Here is a 20106-nt window from a genome sequence, read left to right as displayed (position 1 = left end):
CCACCATCTCTAAATCCACCCTTGAAGACCTCTCAGGGCTGTCCTGTACTGTCCTCAGTCTCCACACCACTGAGGCCACAGCTCCTTAGCCCCTCTCTAGTGCTCATGTGCTTGAGACCTTTAAACCCCATCTTGGGAGATCTCTGGGCACTCACTAATGTTTTTACAGATGAAAATATCATGCTCATAGTCTAAGTAAATCACAGTTGCCATGAAAACCAGCATGCATTCCCATTGCTATGGTCAGTTACCATGGCAAATAGAATACATTCTCATTGCCACAGTCAGTTACCATGGCAACCATAATACATTGTCATTGCTATGGTCGGTTACCATGCCAACCATAATACATTCCCATTGCTACAGTCAATTACTGTGGCAAACAGCATACTTCCCACTGCTATGGTGAGTTACCATGGCAACCATCACACATTCCCATTGCTACAGTTGGTTGCCATGGCAATCATCATACATTCCTGTCACTACAGTCGGTGACCAAGGCAACCATCACACATTCCCATTGCTATGGTGAGTTACCATGGCAACCATCATACAGTTCCATTGATACGGTCAGTTACCATGGCAACCACCATACATCCCCACTGCTGTGGTCAGTTACCATGGCAAACAGCATATATTCTCATTGCCACGGTCAGTTACCACAGCAACTACCATACAGTTCCATTGCTAAGGTCAGTTACCATGGCAACCATCAGACATTCCCATTCCTACAGTAAGTTACCATGACAAACATCACACATTCCCACTGCTACACACAGCTACTATGGCAAACATCACACATTCCCGTTACCACAGTCAGTTACCATGGCAACAAACGTACTTCCCACTGCTACAGTCAGTTACCATGGCAACTGGCATAAATTACATTTGCCACGGTCGTTACCATGGCAACCATCATACATTCCCATTGCTATGGTCGGTTACCATGGCAACCACCATACATTGCAACTGTCATGGTCGGTTACCATGACAACCACCATACATTCCCAGTGCTATTGTCAGTTACCATGGTACCCATCACACATTCCCATGGCTGTAGTCGGTTACCATGGCAACCATCGTACATTCCCTTTGCTATGGTCGGTTACCATGGCAACCATCACACATCCCCCTTGCTGTGGTTGGTTACCATGGCAACCATAATACGGACCACTGCTACAATCAGTTGCCATGGCAACCATCATACAGCCACGTTGCTATGATCAGTTAGCATGGCAACCATGTGAATTCCAGTTTCTATGGTCAGTTACCATGGCAACCATCATACAGTCCCATTGCTATCGTCAGTTACCATGACAACCAGCATACATTCCCATTGCTACAGTCAGTTACCATGGCAATCATCATACTTCCCACTACTGCGGTCAGTTACTATGGCAACCAGCACACATTCTCATTCCCACGGTCAGTTACCATAAGAACCACCATACATTCCCATTGCTACAGTAGGTTACCATGGCAACCATCATACATTGGCATTGCTATGGTCAGTTACCATGGAAACCATCATACAGTCACGTTGCTACAGTCAGTTACCATGGCAAACAACATAGTTCCCACTGGTACAGTCCGTTACTATGGCAACCACAATACATTGTCATTTCTATGGTCAGTTACTGTGGCAACCAACATACATTCCTGTTGCTACAGTCAGTTGCCATGGCAAACATCATACTTCCAGTTGCTACAGTCAGTTTACCATGGTAACCATGACACATTTCCATTGCTACGGTCAGTTACCGTGGCAATCATCAAGCTTCCCACTGCTATGGTCAGTTACCATGGCAACCATCATACATTCCCATTGCTACGGTCATTTACCACAGCAAGCATCAATCATTCCTGTTGCTACAGTCACCATGGCAAACATCACATATTTCCATTGTAACAGTTTGTTACCATGGCATCATCACAGATTCAGATTGCTATGCTCAGTTACTATGGCAACCATCATAAAGTCACATTCCTATGGTCGGTTACCATGGCAAACGGACTACATTCCTGTTGTTACAGTCAGTTACCATGGCAACCGGAATACATTCCTGTTGTTACAGTCAGTTACCATGGCAAACATCATACAGTCCCAGTGCTATGGTCGGTTACCATGGCAACCAGCATACATTGCTGTTGCTACGGTCGGTTACCATGGCAACCAGCATACATTCCCATAGCTACAGTCAGTTACTATTGTAACCTCTTGGTTCCTCTTGGACAGAAGCAGATGCAGATGAGCCTCCCTGTTGTCCACCAACCTGGCAGCTGTGCTCTAAAGGCCTGTGTGACAAGGGGTGTCTTGAGCAAGACCCTGCACAAACCTCTGGGACTCTTTCCATCCTGTCGTGGTGCCTTTCCAGAAAATTCCAGGGTTATCAAAGACAACTGGAATGGGCTCTTTGTCTCACTCCACAAGGTAAACCAAACCACTCTCTCCTCTGAACCTCACCCACAAAAGTTCACCCAAGTTGTTCATCCCCTAGAGCAGCTCCACAGGTCCCAGAAGCTCCTTCCCACTGAGGACACCTCTCTCCTGCTCTTTCTCTCCTGTATCTCCTTGGCCTTCTCTCCCAACCCATCACAGCCCTGCAACCTGGGAACTGTCTCAGCAGGCCTGGGCTGTTATTGCCTGCAAGTGGAATGAAGAGAGACTTGGGGCTGCAGCTCCTCCTGCCTGTGCCCCACACGCAGGGCATTGGGGCCTGTCTGGCTGCAGCCCCTCAGTGGGGCACCGGGGTAAGAACAGACTTGCAGTGGGGAAAGCTGCTCTGAAAGCCCCGAGAGCTGGGCTGTGCAGAGGCTTTGCTGACAATGGCCTTGGGGGTGGACGTGCTGGGACTCAGGCCCAGGGGGAAAATCCCAGGCCTGATCCCTGAGGAGATCAGCACATGCTGCTGAAATGCTGGGGGAGAGAAGAGCCAGCAGAGGGAGGAAACAAGTGTGGACAGCCTGGGCTGATGTGCTCTGGACTCGTGCCTGGCCCGTCCTTGGCTGGGCAGAGAAGGGACAGCCTTTGTGTCCCTGCAGGGCTGGGATTCACTCCCTGCCCCAAAGGCCCCCAGTGTGTCTGAGAAGCCCTGGGTGGTGCCTGTCCCACAACTGCTGAGAATGGGGATGGGGTTCCTGCACAGGCCCTGTGCTGTCCATGGCAGCTGCTGCACTTGTGCTGCAGAGCCCTGGCACCTCCCCTGGCACTACAGGCCCCTCTTTGGCTGTTCAATCCAGGCTCAGCTGCCCTCAATTAGGTTCAGCAGTGAAGGGATGTCCAGGAGACAACTGCCATTGTACTCTGAGGGCATGTAGAAAATACCCTGAGAAAGAACAGGAGAGAGACCTCTCTCCTTGTGCCACTGACTCCATTTGGTCACCTGAACACCTCTAGGGGCTGCCCTGGACAGAAGGAACAGTGACAGGTTCCCCTGTCCTACCTGTGGGCACCTTCTGCCACTGAAGTTGGCCAAAGCAATGTCCCAGCAGCCTCCAAGAAGATCCCACAGCTGCTGCCCTGGCTCTAGGAACTGCTCCATTGGAGCCTGCAGTTCCCAGCAGGAATCTCGGTCACCTCTGGCCCCTCAGAAGGAACCAGGGCTTTGTGTCCCAGCAGGTCACTCCTGGCTTTCATCTTCCTTCGTTGCCATGGGAGCTGGGACAAGGAGTCACCTGCAGGTGCCTGTTTTGGGCCCACTGAAGTGGGGCAGGAGGAATCCCAGCCCATGGGGGTTATGGAGGGAGCTGAGTGTCCTTCTGGCCCCAGGTCTGTAGAGCCACAAGGAGACACCTCTGTTGACTCAGCTGAGTCCCTTCCCTCATTGCAGGTGAAGGAGATCCCTCCTGGGCACTGTCTGGGTTTCCTGTCTAATGATGGGACATGAAAAGGGGCCTCTTGAAGTTACCTCTGTGTCTGTTTGGAGAAATGACAGTGCTGAAAGAAGTGTCTGTGCCCAGCTGAGAGAAGGCACATCATTATTTCCTTCAGCTGTGTGCCAGCAGGTTCCCCTGGAGCCCCAGGGACAGCTGGAGGGAGCCCAGAGGGGCAGAGAAAGGGCTGCCTGAGGCTGTTGCTGTGCTGCTGAGCTGGGCCAGGCTACTGGCACACAGGGAGCTCCTGGCAAGCAAGAAGAGCTTCAAAGAGACAGCTCTGCTGGTGAGCAGCTCCTCTGCACAGCCCAGTAGGGCTGAGGGCACTGCCTGCAGCACCCAGGGCACAGGAGAGAAGGCAGAGAGATGAGAGGCAGCCTGGGCTGGGAGGTGACTGAGCTCTCACTACACCAGAAACCTTCCCAGGATTTGAAGGAAGAATTCTCTGGCTGTAGGAAAGTTTAGCTTGCCTTCCTGGAGGCATCTCCTAAAGCTGCCACATCCCACAGCTTCTAGGATCTTTCAGCAGGACTCTCCCAGTTGCTGCAGTGCAGGGGAAGTGGCCATATGGCAGAGCAGGGCAGGAGCTGCAGGCAGCAAGGGCAGAGAGGAGAAGGGAGCAGGAGGTTCAAGGGATCCTGGGCTGGGAGGACAGGGCAGAGCTGCTCAGGGCAGGAACCTTGCCAGCCCTTTGCCACGGTCAGGCTGTGGCTGCAGAGCAGTGCAGGTGAGTTCCTGCAAGTGCCTCTGCCAGCTGCCAAATGGCAGCAGTGGCAGGAGCTGTCAGGATGGCTCTGCTGGATTTGCTGGGGAGCAGCAGGAGAAGCTGCTGCAGAGGAGGACTTGCTGCTGCCCCCTCAGAGGCCCAGGGCCAGAAGGTTCCCTGTGGCAGGGCTGGCTGTGGGGTGGGAAGGTGGGGGTGCAGCCAGGGGTGCCCAGGGCTGTGGTGCAGAGCAGGGTCCTGCCCCCAGGGCTCTGTGTGCTGGGGCAGGGACTCTGCTGCCTGCCAGGGTCAGCTCTCAGCCCAGCCAAGGAGCTGCCACGGGGCTGGGGGAGAAGGGGTGGGTGGAAGGAGTGACCCCTCAGGGCAGGGCAGGGCTGGGCAGGGCCCTTCAGCTGAAGGGTCAGGGCTCCTCACAGCTTCAGCTCCACCTCCTCCATTTCCAGGGGCCCTTCTCAGGAAGCACATCCCCCCAGAACACCTCCCCCTTCCCAGCCACCACAGGCTGTCTGGGATCTGCTCTGCAGCCCCTGCCCAGGCAGAGCTGCCCCTGGGCACTGGGCTGGGGATGGCTCTGGCAGCACTGGCAGGGAGCTGAGCTGGGCACAGGCAGGGGCTGCTGGCAGGAACAGCTCCTCACCCACAGACAGGCAGGCAGGGACAGGCAGCTGCTGCCACAAGGGCTGGGCAGGGGGATGGGGGCCCCTCCCTGCTGTCCCTGTGGCACAGACCTCTTCCCTGAGCAGCTCCTGCCTGGGCTCCTTTCCCAGCCTAAGCAGAGCCTGTGCCCTCAGGCCCACGGGGGCTGGGCTGTGCATTGCCCTGCAGCAGCCAGAGCCCAGGCAAGGACAAGGCCCTGATTTCCAGCTGTCTCTCTGTGTCCCTCCTCCCTTGGCAGCAGCCCTGTGGCATTTCACTGCCATCCCCTGCTGCCTGGGCTCTCCTTGTTCTCACCAGTGGATTTTCTGAGCCACTGTGGGGTTTGGGGGGGGCAGATTCCTGTCCAGACAAAACCCCTTTGGGTGCTGCTGTGGGGATGTGTCTGTGGGAGCCAAGTGCCCAAGTGCCCTCCAGGCACCTTCAGGGTATTCAGCTGTTTGCCTGGGTGTCCTGCAGGGCTGCAGGTGCCCTCCAGAAGGGCACAGCTCTGCCATAGGATCTCTGTGCTGCACAGGAGCCCCATGGAGAAAACTCCTCAGTGCTAAATCCATGCAAATGCTCTGGGCTGCTGTACTTGGGAGCTGCAATGGTCCCTCTGTGTGGCAGTCTGGAAGGAGAAAAGAAGATCCTAATCAGGCATCCTGAGTAAAGGCAAGGATTCTCTCAATCTCCTTTTTGAACTGGGATTCCTCTGCTCCCAGAGGTGCCTTGTTTCTTTTTTAAGGGAATTCTTAAGGGTGATCTCCCTTCAGCTCCAAGCTGCCAGCCAGGGACAGCTGTGAACAGGAAAGATGTTCAGCTCTTGTCTCTGCACCAAGAGACCATCCCTTTGCCTCTCAAGATTCATAGAATGGAACTTGGAGCACACTAGAAATGTCAGAGATTTCAACCAGCCAAACTCACTCCTGGCAAGAGGAACTGGAACAAAATCAAGTTCCCCAAATCCCCTCCCTCTGTTCTGCCCTTGGGCAAACTGTGACCAGCAGTTCTGGAAACACTTTGATACATCACAAGTGCATTTAATTGGAGGTCACCCTGTGCTCCAAGTTGCCTCTCACTGCACAGCAAGAAGGATTCCTCGGGAGCCCATTCCAGGGTCCCTGCTCTCAGTGCCCCCTTCAGCCAGCAAACCCCAGAGCTCAGGGAGAGGGATGCAGAGAGATCTTCCTGAAAAGAGGCCATGAATGTTGAATTGCTATGAGACATGCAAGATGTTTTGCTGATTGAGTCTGGCCTAATTCAGTTCTGCCTTTTTTCTCCTCAACAGAAAACAATAACCTGAGGCAGCAAATGTCCAACAGTACCTCCCTCACCCAGTTCCTCCTCCTGGCATTCGCAGACAGGCGGGAGCTGCAGCTCCTGCACTTCTGGCTCTTCCTGGCCATCTCCCTGGCTGCCCTCCTGGCCAACGGCCTCATCCTCAGCGCAGTAGCCTGTGACCACCACCTGCACACCCCCAGGTACTTCTTCCTGCTCAACCTCTCCCTCACAGACGTGGGCTGCATCTGCACCACTGTCCCCAAAGCCATGCACAATTCCCTCTGGGGCACCAGAACCATCTCCTACACAGGATGTGCTGCACAGTTTTTTGTCTACATAGTCTTTCTTAGAGCAGAGTTTTCCCTCCTCACCATCATGTGCTACGACCGCTACGTTGCCATCTGCAAACCCCTGCACTACGGGACCCTCCTGGGCAGCAGAGCTTGTGCCCACATGGCAGCAGCTGCCTGGGCCATTGGGTTTCTCAGTGCTCTGCTGCACACAGCCAATACATTTTCCCTGCCCCTGTGCCAAGGCAATGCCCTGGGCCAGTTCTTCTGTGAAATTCCACACATCCTCAAACTCTCCTGCTCACACTCAGGCTACCTCAGGGAACTTGGGCTTATTGTGTTTAGTGCCTATTTAGTGTTTGGCTGTTTCGTTTTCATTGTTTTCTCCTATGTGCAGATCTTCAGGGCTGTGCTGAGGATCCCCTCTCAGCAGGGACGGCACAAAGCCTTTTCCACATGCCTCCCTCACTTGGCCGTGGTCTCCCTTTTTTTCAGCACTGTCATGTTTTCCTACCTGAAGCCCCCCTCCATTTCCTCCCCATCTCTGGACCTGGTGGTGTCAGTTCTGTACTCAGTGGTACCTCCAGCACTGAACCCCTTCATCTACAGCCTGAGGAACAAAGAGCTCAAGGACGCCCTGAGAAAAATGATGACTGGATGCTTTTCAGGAGCAATAAAGTGCCGGGTTTCTGGTGTGTAGCATTCAGAATGGGACTCCTTATTGACCCAGCCTTCTTGCTCAGGTTTCTCATGGAGGTCATTGGGTTCTTCTTGCAATAACATTCTGTGCAATGAAATATTCTTATGCATCTGCCTTCTAATTTAGTGTCTACCCACTGAATGTGACCCAGAGATGTATAAATGATCAACTGTGCTCTCTGAGTATTTAAACAAAACAAAAGACCCTGCAGTGCCTTCTTTGTCCAAGACCCTTCTTCTCAGATGTTCCTAAAGGACAACACACTGCAGGACAGGGTGTATTTGCAAACGGGAAGGGGACAATAATCCCAGCCCAGCAGCACTGCCAGGGAGCAACAGTGCTTGGTCTTTGCAGAGTTGCTCTCTTTCTACTTCCACACTGTCCTCCTGAGCCCCTTTCTCGCTGTAAGGCCTGAGTGCTCTCTGAGCACAGTCCTGTGGGCTGGAAGCCCTTGGAGCACAGGCAGGGACAGGCCCTGGGAACTTGTGAAGCAGAGCTGGGCTCCCTTCCAGCATCTCCAGGATGCTGTGGGATCTTCTGAGGGCACTGCATGTACTGGGTCACTTCTTCTGTCACCTTGCTCCAGGGCTGGAACTCTCCTGCAGTGACACCATGACACTCCTGCTCTCTGCTTTCCAGGTTTCATTTTTAGAACCAGTCTTCCCCTCCTGTTCACAAGGACATCCTGTGAGTGCTTCAGAGCTGCCATCCTGGGGCAGCTCCTGCCCAGCGTGGGCAGGCACAAGGTCTCTCCGCTTGCTCCTCTCCCCTCCCCAGTGCCACTGTTTTCTGCAGCCTCCTCATCCTTGCCCAGCACAGCCCTCCTGGCACAGTTGGACACAGCCCTTGTTCTACCCCCTCCTCAGGCACCTGCCCAACCCCCTCAGTTCCAGCCTGATGGCCAGAAACCTTCAGGGCAGGGGGGCACCGGGCAAAATGCTGAGCAAACCTTTCAGTTGCACTCAGATCCAATTGGAGGTGTTGGCCTCCTGGGAGAAATTTAATTCTCCAGAACCACCAGAACAACCTGTGTTGTGTCCTGGGCACTCCTCTGGAAGTGTAGGATAACAGAAAAGGTTTTGGTGTCAGGGCTATTGAGAAGGCTGGGCAGTGTCACTGGGAGACCTCTCCCAAACCCTTGGAAAGGCCAGAGCCAACCCAGAGCTTCCTGGGGCATTGGCAAAGGCAGACATGGAAGCAGTCTGCAAACAGGGCAGTAAGGAGGGTTGGCAGAGTTCCAGTTCAGGCTGGGAAGGGGATAGGGCAAGTCCTGCTGCAGCCATTCCCAGGCATGGGAAGGACAAGGCAGGGATTGCAGAACCCCTGTGGGAGGGAATAGAAGAGGATGTTGTGTGTCCAGACTTTATCAAGGCCCTTGACATGGTGTCCTGTGGTCTCCTTATGGCCAGACTGGTGACAACTGGACTGAAGAAGTGGAAGATGTGGTGGGTGGGAAGTTGGCTGAATGCAGAGTGTCAAATAAAATCCATGGTACAAAGTCCTCTTGGCAGCAACTTCCTGGTGAAATCCCTCAGTGACCAGCCCTTGAACACCACTGTAGAACATATTTATTATCTCTCTGTGCAATGGGACAAAATGTATTTTCAAGTCCTTTGTGGATGATGCCAAATTTCAGGGAGCCCTTGAGCAACCTGTCCTGGTTTAAAGACATATTTTGGGGCATGAACTCCAATCAAATGAACTCACTACTCTTTTATTCCCCACAAATAGAGAGAGACAAAATACAAGAAGGTATAAGTGAAAAAATAAGTTTACTGACAAGAAATAGAGCAGCAAAACCAGCAATACCAACAGAACAGTCCAAAGCAACAGCAGAGAGAGAAATTGCCTCCTCTCTCCCCTGCCCCAATTCGCTTTTGTAAACAGATACAAACAGGGATCAACACGTGCCTCCCTTCCCCCTTTTCCCCCTAAATGAACAAAGAACAAAAATTAAACTAGAGGAGAGAGGGGGCAAAGCAAAATCTGGGAAACTCTCTGGTCTGAGATCAGTTGTGCTGCCCAAGAACACGCTGACTCCAGAGGTGTCCAAGCGGGGCAGAGCCGGCGACTCCGGTCCGTGCGGCGGAGGGGGGGAGGCAGCGGCTCTGCTTGATTCCATGGAGTTCTGGGGAGGCACAGTGGCCCCTTGGTTCCAGGAGGTTCTGAGATATCTGGAGATATCAAAGAGACCCCGCATGTCACAATGGTCCCTTGGTTCCATGAGATTCCACAGTGTCCCTGCATTCCTTTGGTTCCATGAGGCCCTGCAGTGTCACGGTGCCACTTGATTCCGTGACTTTACAAAGAATCAGAATGGCCCTTTGATTTAAGGCCAACAGCACATGGGGCTGCCTTGGGGGGAGTGTGGGCACCCAGACAAGGGAGTTGTCACCCCCCGGACTCAGCCCTGGGGTCACCACATCTGGACCGGTTTGTCTGTCTGTGAGGTTCCCCATTCTGGAGGAATGAGGAAGAACTGGAGAGTCTAGAGCAGATCTGACAGGATGGAGCTTTTGTCCATATTGAAAATAGAGTGAAATCTCCACGAAGAGTAGCATTGAAGGTTCGGACTGAAGGTGAAGAAAAAGAAATATCACTCAATAGGGACCCTTGTGCTGCAAGAGCTCACCCAGAGGGAGTCAGGATCAGCCCATGGCTTTGTGTTCCAGGGAACAGGCAGAACTGGTGCAGGGACATCAGGGAGGGTCTAGAAATGCTGCTGGGAGGGGGTGGGAAAGCAGGAGGGGTGTGTGCAGCCTGCAAGGCCAGAGCAGCAGCAGGGCCAGGGCAGGACAGCCTGCAGGAGAGATGGCCAAGGGCTCTGGCAGGGCTGCAAGGCCCAAAGGCACCCAGGCCTTTGTCCCCTTGCCTCTGGCAGCTGCCTCTGCCACTCAGGCCACCACAAGCAACTTGCCTGGCAGGTTCTGCCCTTGGTTTCTGCCTCGCCCCTCCCTCAGGAGCCTGGCAGGGGTTGCCCAGTTTTGGGCTTGGTTGTTCCTCCCCCTCCCATCCCAGTGCCCCCCAAACAGCCCTGAGCCAGCCGGGAGGGACAGGATCTGCTGGGCCAGGGCCTGGGGCTCAGGCCTTGGCCTTTGTGCTCCACAAAACCAAGGCAGGCTTTGCTCAGCATTGCAGGGGCCTGCCCAGAGCCTTTGTCTGCCTGCACTCCTGGCCTCCAAGGAGCTGCTCCAAGGAGTCCCTGGGGAGGCTTTGGCAGTGCCTGCCCTCAGTGGGGCCCAGCAATGCTTCAAGGCACTTGCAGTTTGGCTTCTGACTTCTTCAGCAGCTGCTTCAATCTTCTCTCAGTACCTCAGGATCATGGGCTGGGCTGCAAACACACTGTGGGGCTCATTAAATTCCAGAAATCCCTCAGGATCTCTTTGTCTTCCTTTAATTGTCTTCAAGGCAATTTCAAAACAAGTCTTCCAAGTTTGTACTTTTTTTGTACTATATCAATTATGGATATTTTTAAGTTCAGAGAAGAGGTGATAGAGGTGTTCTCCAAGTGATCTTCATGCTGAGTGTCTTCTCAGGAGATCTACACTGACCCTGTATGATCGACCTTGCTCCTCACCTCCAGCCTCACCAGTTCTGACATGGCCCATCTTGGACTGACAGCTGATGCAACTCCAAACACACTGTTGGGACCATTAAAACACCGGAAAACAAATTATTTCCCTTTCTTTTAATTCTTTTAATTCTTCAAGTCATCAAGACTTCTACAGCTAATTGGAGTTGTTTTGTAGTTTAGCTAAGGAGGAAGATTTTAAAGTGGAAGTTAAGAAAAATATATATTTTTTGATGAAAAAGAATGATTTACACAGAGCCTTGGGGATGCAAGAGGGTCAGAGCACAAAGGATTTGGATCCAAACACAAGGAGGCAAAAGAGATTAGTAGCACTTAATCATTGACCAATTGAACAATTAAGTGATTCAACTGCATTTGCTACAACTTTAAGAGTGACTGAATTATAGATTCACAACAACAGTCACACTACAGTCAATTCACACCCACAGCCAGGCAGAGATGTGTGGACACATCAAGAGCTGGGTGTGGAAAGGTCCCTCTCCAAAATTCTCCTTGTTGTCAGGGAAACACTCCCCCAAATCCCTTTGTGTTTGCCAACAGGCCAGGGTCACAGCTGGAGGAGTGTTTGTGGAGGGGGATCAGAATTGTCCTGGGCATCAGCAATGGTCTTTGGAGTGTTGGAAACTGGAGGGTTCCTGAGCTGGGAGAGGCTGCCAGAGGTGTCCCACTGAGAGGGAGGTGCTGGGGAGCTGCCAGGGCCTCCCTCAGCCCTGCTGGTTGTGGTGACTGGCTTTAGTTATCTGCTGAATTTCCATCCTGGTGTCAGGAATGACTGGAGTTTCTACAGTATTTGGGAACTGTATCCAAACTGTTCCATTTGGGTTATGATTCAGGTAGGGAATGTTCCAAGGTTTTCAGGGCATGAGGTGTCTCCTTGTGGCTCTGCAGACCTGGGGCCAGAAGGACACTCAGCTTCCTCCACAACCCCCATGGGCTGGGATTCCTCCTGCCCCACTTCAGTGGGCACAAAACAGGCACCTGCAGGTGACTCCTTGTCCCAGCTCCCCTGGGAATGAAAGAAAACCAAAGCCAGGAGTGACCTGCTGGGACACAAACCCCTGGTTCCTTCTGAGGGGACAGAGGTGACCGAGATTCCTGCTGGGAACTGCAGGCTCCAATGGAGCAGTTCCTAGGGACAGGGCAGCAGCTGTGGGATCTTCTTGGAGGCTGTTGGGACATTGCTTTGGCCAACTTCAGTGGCAGAAGGTGCCCACATGTAGGACAAGGGAACCTGTCACTGTTCCTTCTGTCCAGGGCAGCCCCTAGAGGTGCTCAGGTGATCAAATGGAGTCAGGTGGCACAGGGAGAGAGGTCTCTCTCCTGTTCTTTAGCAGGGTATTTTCTACATGTCCTCAGAGTACAATGGCAGTTTTCTCCTGGACATGCCTTCACTGCTGAACCTAACTCAGGGCAGCTGAGCCTGGATTGAACAGCCAAAGAGGGGCCTGTAGTGCCAGAGGAGGTGCCAGGGCTCTGCAGCACAAGTGCAGCAGCTGCCATGGACAGCACAGGGCCTGTGCAGGAAGCCCGTCCCCATTCCCAGCAGTTGTGGGACAGGCACCACCCAGGGCTTCTCAGACACATTGGGTGCCTTTGGGGTAGGGAGTGAATCCCAGCCCTGCAGGGACACAAGGTCTGGCTCTTCTCTATCCAGCTGGTGCTGGGTAGTTTGTGGATACAAAGCACATCCCAGCAGGGTCTCCACTCCTGTGCATTCCCTTTTCGTGAGGTTTAACCCCAGTGAGCAGCCAAGTACCACAGAACTGCTCACTCATTCCCCCGACCTCCCCCTGCACTGACATGGGGAGGAGAATCAAGAAAAGGCAAAACCTGTGGGTTGAGATAAGAAAAATTTAATAACTGAAACAAAGTATGAAAATAATAATAAGTGTAGTAACTGTAATAATAACTGTATTGACAAGGGAGAAAAGAGAGAGAGGAATAAAACCCCAGAGGAACAAGTGATGCTCAACATGATTGCTCACACACACTGCCCAGTGCCCCACACGCCAAGCAGTGATCTGCCCCTCCTGCACAACCTCTCCTCATGTATCCAGTGGGAATGATGTTCTGTGTTGTGGAATATCCCTTTGGAATGTCCAGGTCGGCTGTCCTGGCCCTGCTCCCTCCTAGCTTCTTGTGTACCTGGCAGAGCACAGGAAGCTGGAAAGTCCTTGATTAGGGTAAGCAGAACTAAACTATCAGTGTGTGATGAACATTTTTCTCCCATGGAATCCAAACCACAGCCCTGCACCAGCTACTAGGAAGAAAATTAACTCTCTAGTCAGGAAGAAAATTAACTCTATCTCAGAATTAATCTGTAGTTAATCTACAGGAAGATGAACCCAATCTCCTAGGAAGAACAGCCAAGACAAGGCTAGTGTCCACCCCTTATTCCGCACCATTTACACCACGTCAGATCCCACACTTTCCAATACATTCCACCATCACCTTTCCTATCATTTGATATAAACCCACAGATCTCATTGCTTAGTCTATGAAAGTCTGTTGAGTTCACTTAGTCCAGGATTTTAGGCTCCATCTGCCAAAATACTCTTTCAGGACAGGAAAAATGCTGTCTACTGTGGGATTGTTGCCTGTTGCAGCCAGTTCTTGTTCCATCACTTCTGTGCTTGTCTGGTCTCCTCCAAGCTCATTGTTCATTTCTCTCAGTGATTTTCACTGTAATACTCCTGATATGGCAAAGAGTCGCCACAGCAGTGAGAATGCAGTGTTAGAGAGTTACCACTGCACTACCACTGAATTCCTTGGCTATTCTCACCCAAAATCCAATCCCTTCAAGGCACACACTGGATTTCCCATCTTTCCCTCCTAACCCACCAAGTGCATCCGTGCCTTGAGCAACGTGAATCCCACAGGTGCACTTCCCTTTCCTTGAAGCGGGAATAACCCAGACTGTGTTCCCAACATGTTTGTAATGTGCACTACAGGAACTTTATCCCTTTCTACGGCATGTGAAAACTTGAATTGGACAGGGCCAGCCCGATTGGCACATCCCCCAGTTTTGAGTGACCAGGTGGCCTTTGCTGAATGTGTATCCCAATGTTTGCATGTCCCAGCACCCACTGCATCATTCCATCTTTCCCGAGGCTGGTGCATGGCTGGTGTGCTGGTTTTAGCACCAGCAGGAAATTAAAATTCAGATAAGTCACTCCCCTTCCCACGGCCCTTCTGGTGAGGGAGGGACAAAAACTGAGAGACTCTGGGTGGAGATAACAATTCGCTAAAAGCACAGAGCAGTGGAATAAGACACAGTCAGAACAGCAATGTCACCAGCAAAAGTATACAGAAAGAGAAGGTGTTTCACCCCCAAAAGGGGGTCACCACCGGGCACACAGACAAGATGCCGGGTGCTCCCCGTGCGACGTGTCCGCGCGGTGCCCCCGAACAAAGGCAATGCAGTGGGGGAGCTCCCAAGGGTAACGTGTCCAACCCCTCAGCCCAACAACAAGGAGAACCAAGGACAAGCCAAGCCCCGGGAGCTGGGTCGTCCCGGCCGTGTGGCGCAGCCGCTCCCTGGGCTCAGTCCCGCGCTGGCTCCTCTCTTCTCCTCCCAACCCAATGGCTGAGGGGGCTGAGGCTGCCCCCCAACCACCTCGTCCTGCTCAGGGCTTTGTTTCAGCACCACGGCCCATCGTGGTTTCCCCTTTCAGCACCAAAGGTCCATCGTCCCAATCCAGGGCAAACATGACGGGGCAGCGTCGGGGACGGGGAGTGCAGGAGTGATGCTGACAGTCCCTGCCCTGCAGAGAGCGGGGCAGGATGGAGCAGTTCCGGTGCAGAGCCCCGGCTTTTCCTGCTGAAAGCACAGCCCTAGGGATGGCATGGATGGTACAGGATACATAACTTGGTCACACACACAAAGAGCTAAAGTGCCCCTCCCGCTCTCTAACCAGGACACTGTGATGACTGACCATAGCAATGGGAATGTGTGATGGTTGCCATGGTAACTGACCTAGCAATGGGAATGTATGATGGTTGCTATGGTAACTGATTGTAGCAACGTGAATGTATGATGGTTGCCATGGTAACTGACACTAGCAATGGGAATGTATGATTGCTGCCATGGTAACCGATTGTAGCAATAAGAATTAACGATGTTTGCCATGGTAAATGACTGTAGCAATCGGAATGTATGATAGTTGCCATGGTAACTGACCATAGCAACATGACTCTATGATGGTTTCCATGGTAACTGACAATAGCAACGGGAATGTGTGATGGTTGCCATAGTAACTGACCATGGCAATGAGACTGTATGATGGTTGCCATGGTAACTGATCATAGCAGTGGGAAGTATGATGGTTGCCATGGTAACCGACTGTAGGAATGGGACTGTATGATGGTTGCCATGGTAACCGACCGTAGGAATGGGACTGTATGATGGTTGCCCTGGTAACTGACCATGGCAACGGGGATGTATGATGGTTGCCATGGTAACTGACCATTGCAACAGGATTGTATGACGGTTGCCATGGTAACTGAATGCAGCAACATGGCTGTATGATGGTTTCCATGGTAACTGACCGTTTCAATGTGACTGTCTGATAGTTTTTAAGAAGCACTAGGCCCTGCTTGACACGACTTTGGAGGTTGCAAACTGTGTGAAAGCTCTGTGTTTATACTTACAAACTCTGTGAAACTATGCAATGTTTATACTTGTTAGCTATGTGTTTATAGTCGTAGGTATGAGAAAATCCTGTGTTTATAGCTGAAAGTTTTGGGAAAACTGGAGATAAAGGAACACCTGCAAGATCTCGTAAAGTCCCTAAGGGCGGATCAACAGGAGGGACTTTGGGTGGCCCTATGATGTCAGGCTGCATGGACAGAGCACCAGAACCAATGATCCGAAGGCGTGGTACGCGTGCACAGACTGAGCTATCCAACCACCTTGTTGTAAGTACGTACCTGGAAAAAACTAAACTGTATAAAAGTTAACTCCTTTAAATAATAAATTGAACATTGCCTGATCATATTGATTGTCTGCGTGTGTTCCGGAACTCCTGCCGGCCAGAACCCCAGGCGTTGTTTCCAAAGGAACCCCAATGAAAGGGGGACGCCGGAAAGATGGGCGGACAAGTCCTGCAATGGAACTCTGTGTGTGCAGCCTCATTTTCTCCTTCAGTGCCCACAGGAGAGAGGGCAAAAAGTGGGGGTTGGGCCCCAAAAATGTTCACGGCAGAAATTGGGGATTGGGGGGACAGTGGGAAAGTGGGAGGAACAGTGAGAAGGGTGGAAAAGGGAGGGTGGTCTGGCAAGTCTGATGGTCCCATGGGAGTCTTTGAGCACCAGGGGGTTGGCCCCATGAGCTCCCAACTTACTGTGGGGTACTGGGGGCTGCTGGATCCAATTGGCCTTGGATTATGCCACCACTTTAGAGGAATTACAGAAGTGTGACTGAATCACTTTGGTCCTCCGTGATTTTAATGATGGCAAAAAAGATCTATTGATAAAAATGAATTATTTAGAGATACAAATGATCAGACAGAAGATCTTCAGCAGAATTATTTACTGCACAATAGAGACACTTAAACTACCAGGAGTACAGGATAAGATAGGACAGGGCTCTACACTAAAGCACCTTGAAGCTCTACACTAAAGCAATTGAAGCAATTCTACTCAAGCTGGCACAAAAGCAAGAATTCTTAACAAGAGTTGTATGGAACTCCCCCAGACCAATGCTGGTGGGGAGATCTCTGCTCTCAACCTCCAGCAGTGACCTTGGGGGTGCCCCCACCCAAGGCAGGAATCTCCACACACCCCACAAAGAAGGGTTCTGTTGGAAGAAGCTGCCCCTGGGAAAGGGGACTGGCCCTTTGTGGTTGAAAGGGATGGACTGACAGTCACTGGACTCCAGGGGTTGCCTCACCATCAGGGGCTTCATTTGAGAAGGAGCAGCCAAAGCTCTTCCTGCAGCCGGGGCACTGGCAGGGCTTCCCTTACTGGTGGGCCCTCTGGTGTCTGGTCAAGCCAGAGCTCTTGTTGAAGCTCTTCCCGCACTCCCCACACTTGTAGGGCCTCTCACCGGTGTGGATGCGCCGGTGGGTGATGAGGTTGGAGTTCCGGTTGAAGCCCTTCCCGCAGATGGTGCAGCGGAAGGGCCTCTCATCCGTGTGCGTCCGCTGGTGCTGGAAGAGATTGGAGCTGGTCTGAAACCTCTTCCCACATTCCCCACACGTGTAGGGCCGTTCCCTGGTGTAGGGCCATTCCCCAGTGTGGATGAGCTGGTGTCGGATCAGGTGGGAGCTGTACCTGAAGCTCTTCCCACATTCCCTACACTTGTAGGGCCGTTCCCCGGTGTGGATGCGCTGGTGTCGGATCAGGTTGGAGCTGTCCCTGAAGCTCTTCCCACATTTGCCACATGTGTAGGGCCGTTCTCCAGTGTGGATCATTTGGTGTCGGATCAAGCTGGAGCTGTCCCTGAAGCTCTTCTCACATTCCCCACATGAGTACGACCGTGCCCCAGTGTGGATGTGCAGGTGTCGGATCAGGTCGGAACTCTGACTGAAGCTCTTCCCACATTCCATACACATGTAGGGCCGTTCCCCAGTGTGGATGTGCTGGTGTCGGGTCAGGTCAGAGCTGTGACTGAAGTTCTTCCCACATTCCAAGCACCTGAAGGGCTTCTCTCTGCTGGGAGGCTGCTCAGGGACCACCAGGTCAGAACTCCCCCTCAAGCTCCGGTCGCCTTCCCGGCACAGGCTGGTTCTTTCCTCCTCAGAGCACCCTGGGATGGCTTTGGAGCCCCTCCTGCGGGGGGATCTCCGGCCCTTTTCCTCCCCGCTGCCTTCCTGTGCCGTGGAGCCCTTCAAAACGGCCTCTCCCACCAGGGTCTCACGGGGGGATTTGTCCTCCGGGCTCTCCGTCCTCAGCTCGGGGCCTGGGGCAGGAAGCAAGAAGGACAGGCAGGGGATTTGCCTCCGGCCCACAGGGAAGGCCAAGGACATCCCCCCAACTCCAGCCCCAGCAGGGGGGCTGTTCTGCAGCCGGGGATCATGCTAGATCATGCATGCCTAGATCATGCAAGCAGAAATTATGAAACTCTGTTTTAAAACAACTAAGAACGTTTTCTGACACAACAGACTAAACCATTATAGAAAACAAAACTGTAGTTGTGATATAAATACTTAAGATAAAGTTAGTAATAATGTTGTATTGAATTGTAGTAGAAAAATTTTCATTATATTTTGTTTATTGAACATTGTATGTTAGTTGTAGAATTTGAAGTCATTGTAAGTATGTAATTTCGCAAGGGCGAGGGGTGGAAATTGTGGTGGTTTGAAAAAAAACCTTTCCCCCTGGTGCTTGTGCTAGTCTGCCCTGGGGTGGTGTTTTTGATACTGGACCAATTAAAAACTTTGTGCACCCTTGCAGAAATTACCTGCTCACAGAAACGGAAGAGAAGGGGTTATATTTAACTGCGTAGCTGGAAGGAGAGGCAGCCATGCTTTGAACGGGACTCGTGTGGTTTGGGCCGGGGGGCCTTTGCCCTCAGCTCCTGGCCGGGGGGACCAGGAGCAGCACAGCCACTGAGTGGAGCCCCCCTGAAGCCAGTGACCGAGGGGGACCCCGAAAGATCAGGAAGACCCCCTGGGTTGCATTTTCTTCCCCCCCTCGCAGTGGCGGGGGAGGAACGCGGCAGAGGTGCCCGATGGTGCCAGAGGGCTGCAATCGGCGCAGACGCGGCGCTGGAGCGGAGCCAGCGCGAGTCGAGGGGTGGCTGGAGAGGGCCAAGCTGAAGAGCCCTGACCTTTGGAAAGGTGGCTGCAGCACACAGTCATGGAAGTGCCGAGGGGAATCTCCTCCCATGGGTTTGGGGGAGTCCCTGGGCCCCGCTGTCCTGGCCCAGCCAGGACTGCAGGAGTTAAACTCCCCAGGATTTCTCCAGCTGACCTCACCACCTTTTCCCACCGTGGAGGGGGAGAAGTGGTGAGAAGTTGGCTGGACCCTGCAGCAACAGCCAAACCAGTGAATCCAAGAACAGAGCAGATGGAGACAAAGAGAGTCAGTTGGACTCAGTTCTAGGGTAAGAACTTGAACTAAACTAAAAACCTTAGAACTCTTATTCCCTGGGGAGGAGAGGTGGAAATCTCCGAGAACTCATTCCCCGGGCGCCAGAACCTCTGGGGGCCAGAACCTCCACTTAACAAGAGCAGGGGATAAAGACTTTAATCCCTAGTATTTCGTGCTGCAGAAGAAAGAAGAATCCTAGCTGTGACAAATCAAAACTGCTGCCTTAAAAATAAGAGACATTTACCAGTGCCGCAGAAAATTAATTTGGAAGAGCTGTGGCCTGAAAGTGCAAGAGGATTTCTTCTCCTTTCCTTCTGGACTCTTTTTTGAAGGAAAGGAGAAACGATCTATGTATATATATTGTTTCACCATAGAAGAGATAGTTAAATTGCCACGTGTATATATATATATGTATATATGTATATATAAACTGTAATATATATACCCCTCCCCCTATACTAAGTTGTGTGTGTGTCTCAAAAATTCCTCTCTCTCACATCAGATAAATTTGTAGGAAAAAATTCTAAAATTAGCTTTTTGAAATTCCTGTTTTTCAAACCACCACAGGCTGCCAGAGCCAGCACAAGAGCAGCCCAAAGGGACACTGACTTCCTCCTCACCTGCCTGGGGGGCCCAAGGCATCTTCCTCTTCCTCGCAGCCTCCTCCTCCATCTGCCCAAGCTTTGGGAAGGAAAAATCCTGATAGGAGAGAAAACAAGGGCTGAGCGTGTTGGCTTGGGGATTCCTCCTGCCCAAGTCCATCTCTGGAGCTCATTGGGCATCCTGTGACCATAAAAACCTCCAAAACACCAAGATTTAGCACAGAAAAACCCAAACCATCGACATTCCGGCAAAAAACCCCTCAGAACTAGTGTGATGAACCCCCTCACAAAATGCAAAAAGTTAAAATTCAGCCAAAAAATACGCCAAAATATGAAGATTCAGTCCAAAAAAAGGTGTTTAATTGGGAGGATGA

At 52.1% G+C, this 20106-nt stretch overlaps 1 protein-coding gene and 1 pseudogene across 1 annotated transcript; both read left to right on the top strand.

Moving 5' to 3' along the window:
- The window catches only part of LOC135405017 (zinc finger protein 11-like), a 269730-nt pseudogene that overhangs the window by 100069 nt on the left and 149555 nt on the right, over positions 1 to 20106 (top strand).
- On the top strand, positions 6545 to 7504 carry LOC135404654 (olfactory receptor 14J1-like). Its single transcript, XM_064639387.1, has one exon. The coding sequence runs from the start codon at positions 6545 to 6547 to the stop codon at positions 7502 to 7504; it is 960 nt and encodes a 319-aa protein (XP_064495457.1).

This window comes from Pseudopipra pipra, chromosome W, assembly GCF_036250125.1.
Source record: "Pseudopipra pipra isolate bDixPip1 chromosome W, bDixPip1.hap1, whole genome shotgun sequence".
Taxonomy (NCBI): domain Eukaryota; kingdom Metazoa; phylum Chordata; class Aves; order Passeriformes; family Pipridae; genus Pseudopipra; species Pseudopipra pipra.
Note: the sequence above shows the minus strand (reverse complement) of the source record. Positions and strands in the feature narration are given on the sequence as shown.

Bases quoted from the DNA above. Each gene is read 5' to 3' on its own strand.
- LOC135404654 (XM_064639387.1), top strand. From the start codon at position 6,545: ATGTCCAACAGTACCTCCCTCACCCAGTTCCTCCTCCTGGCATTCGCA.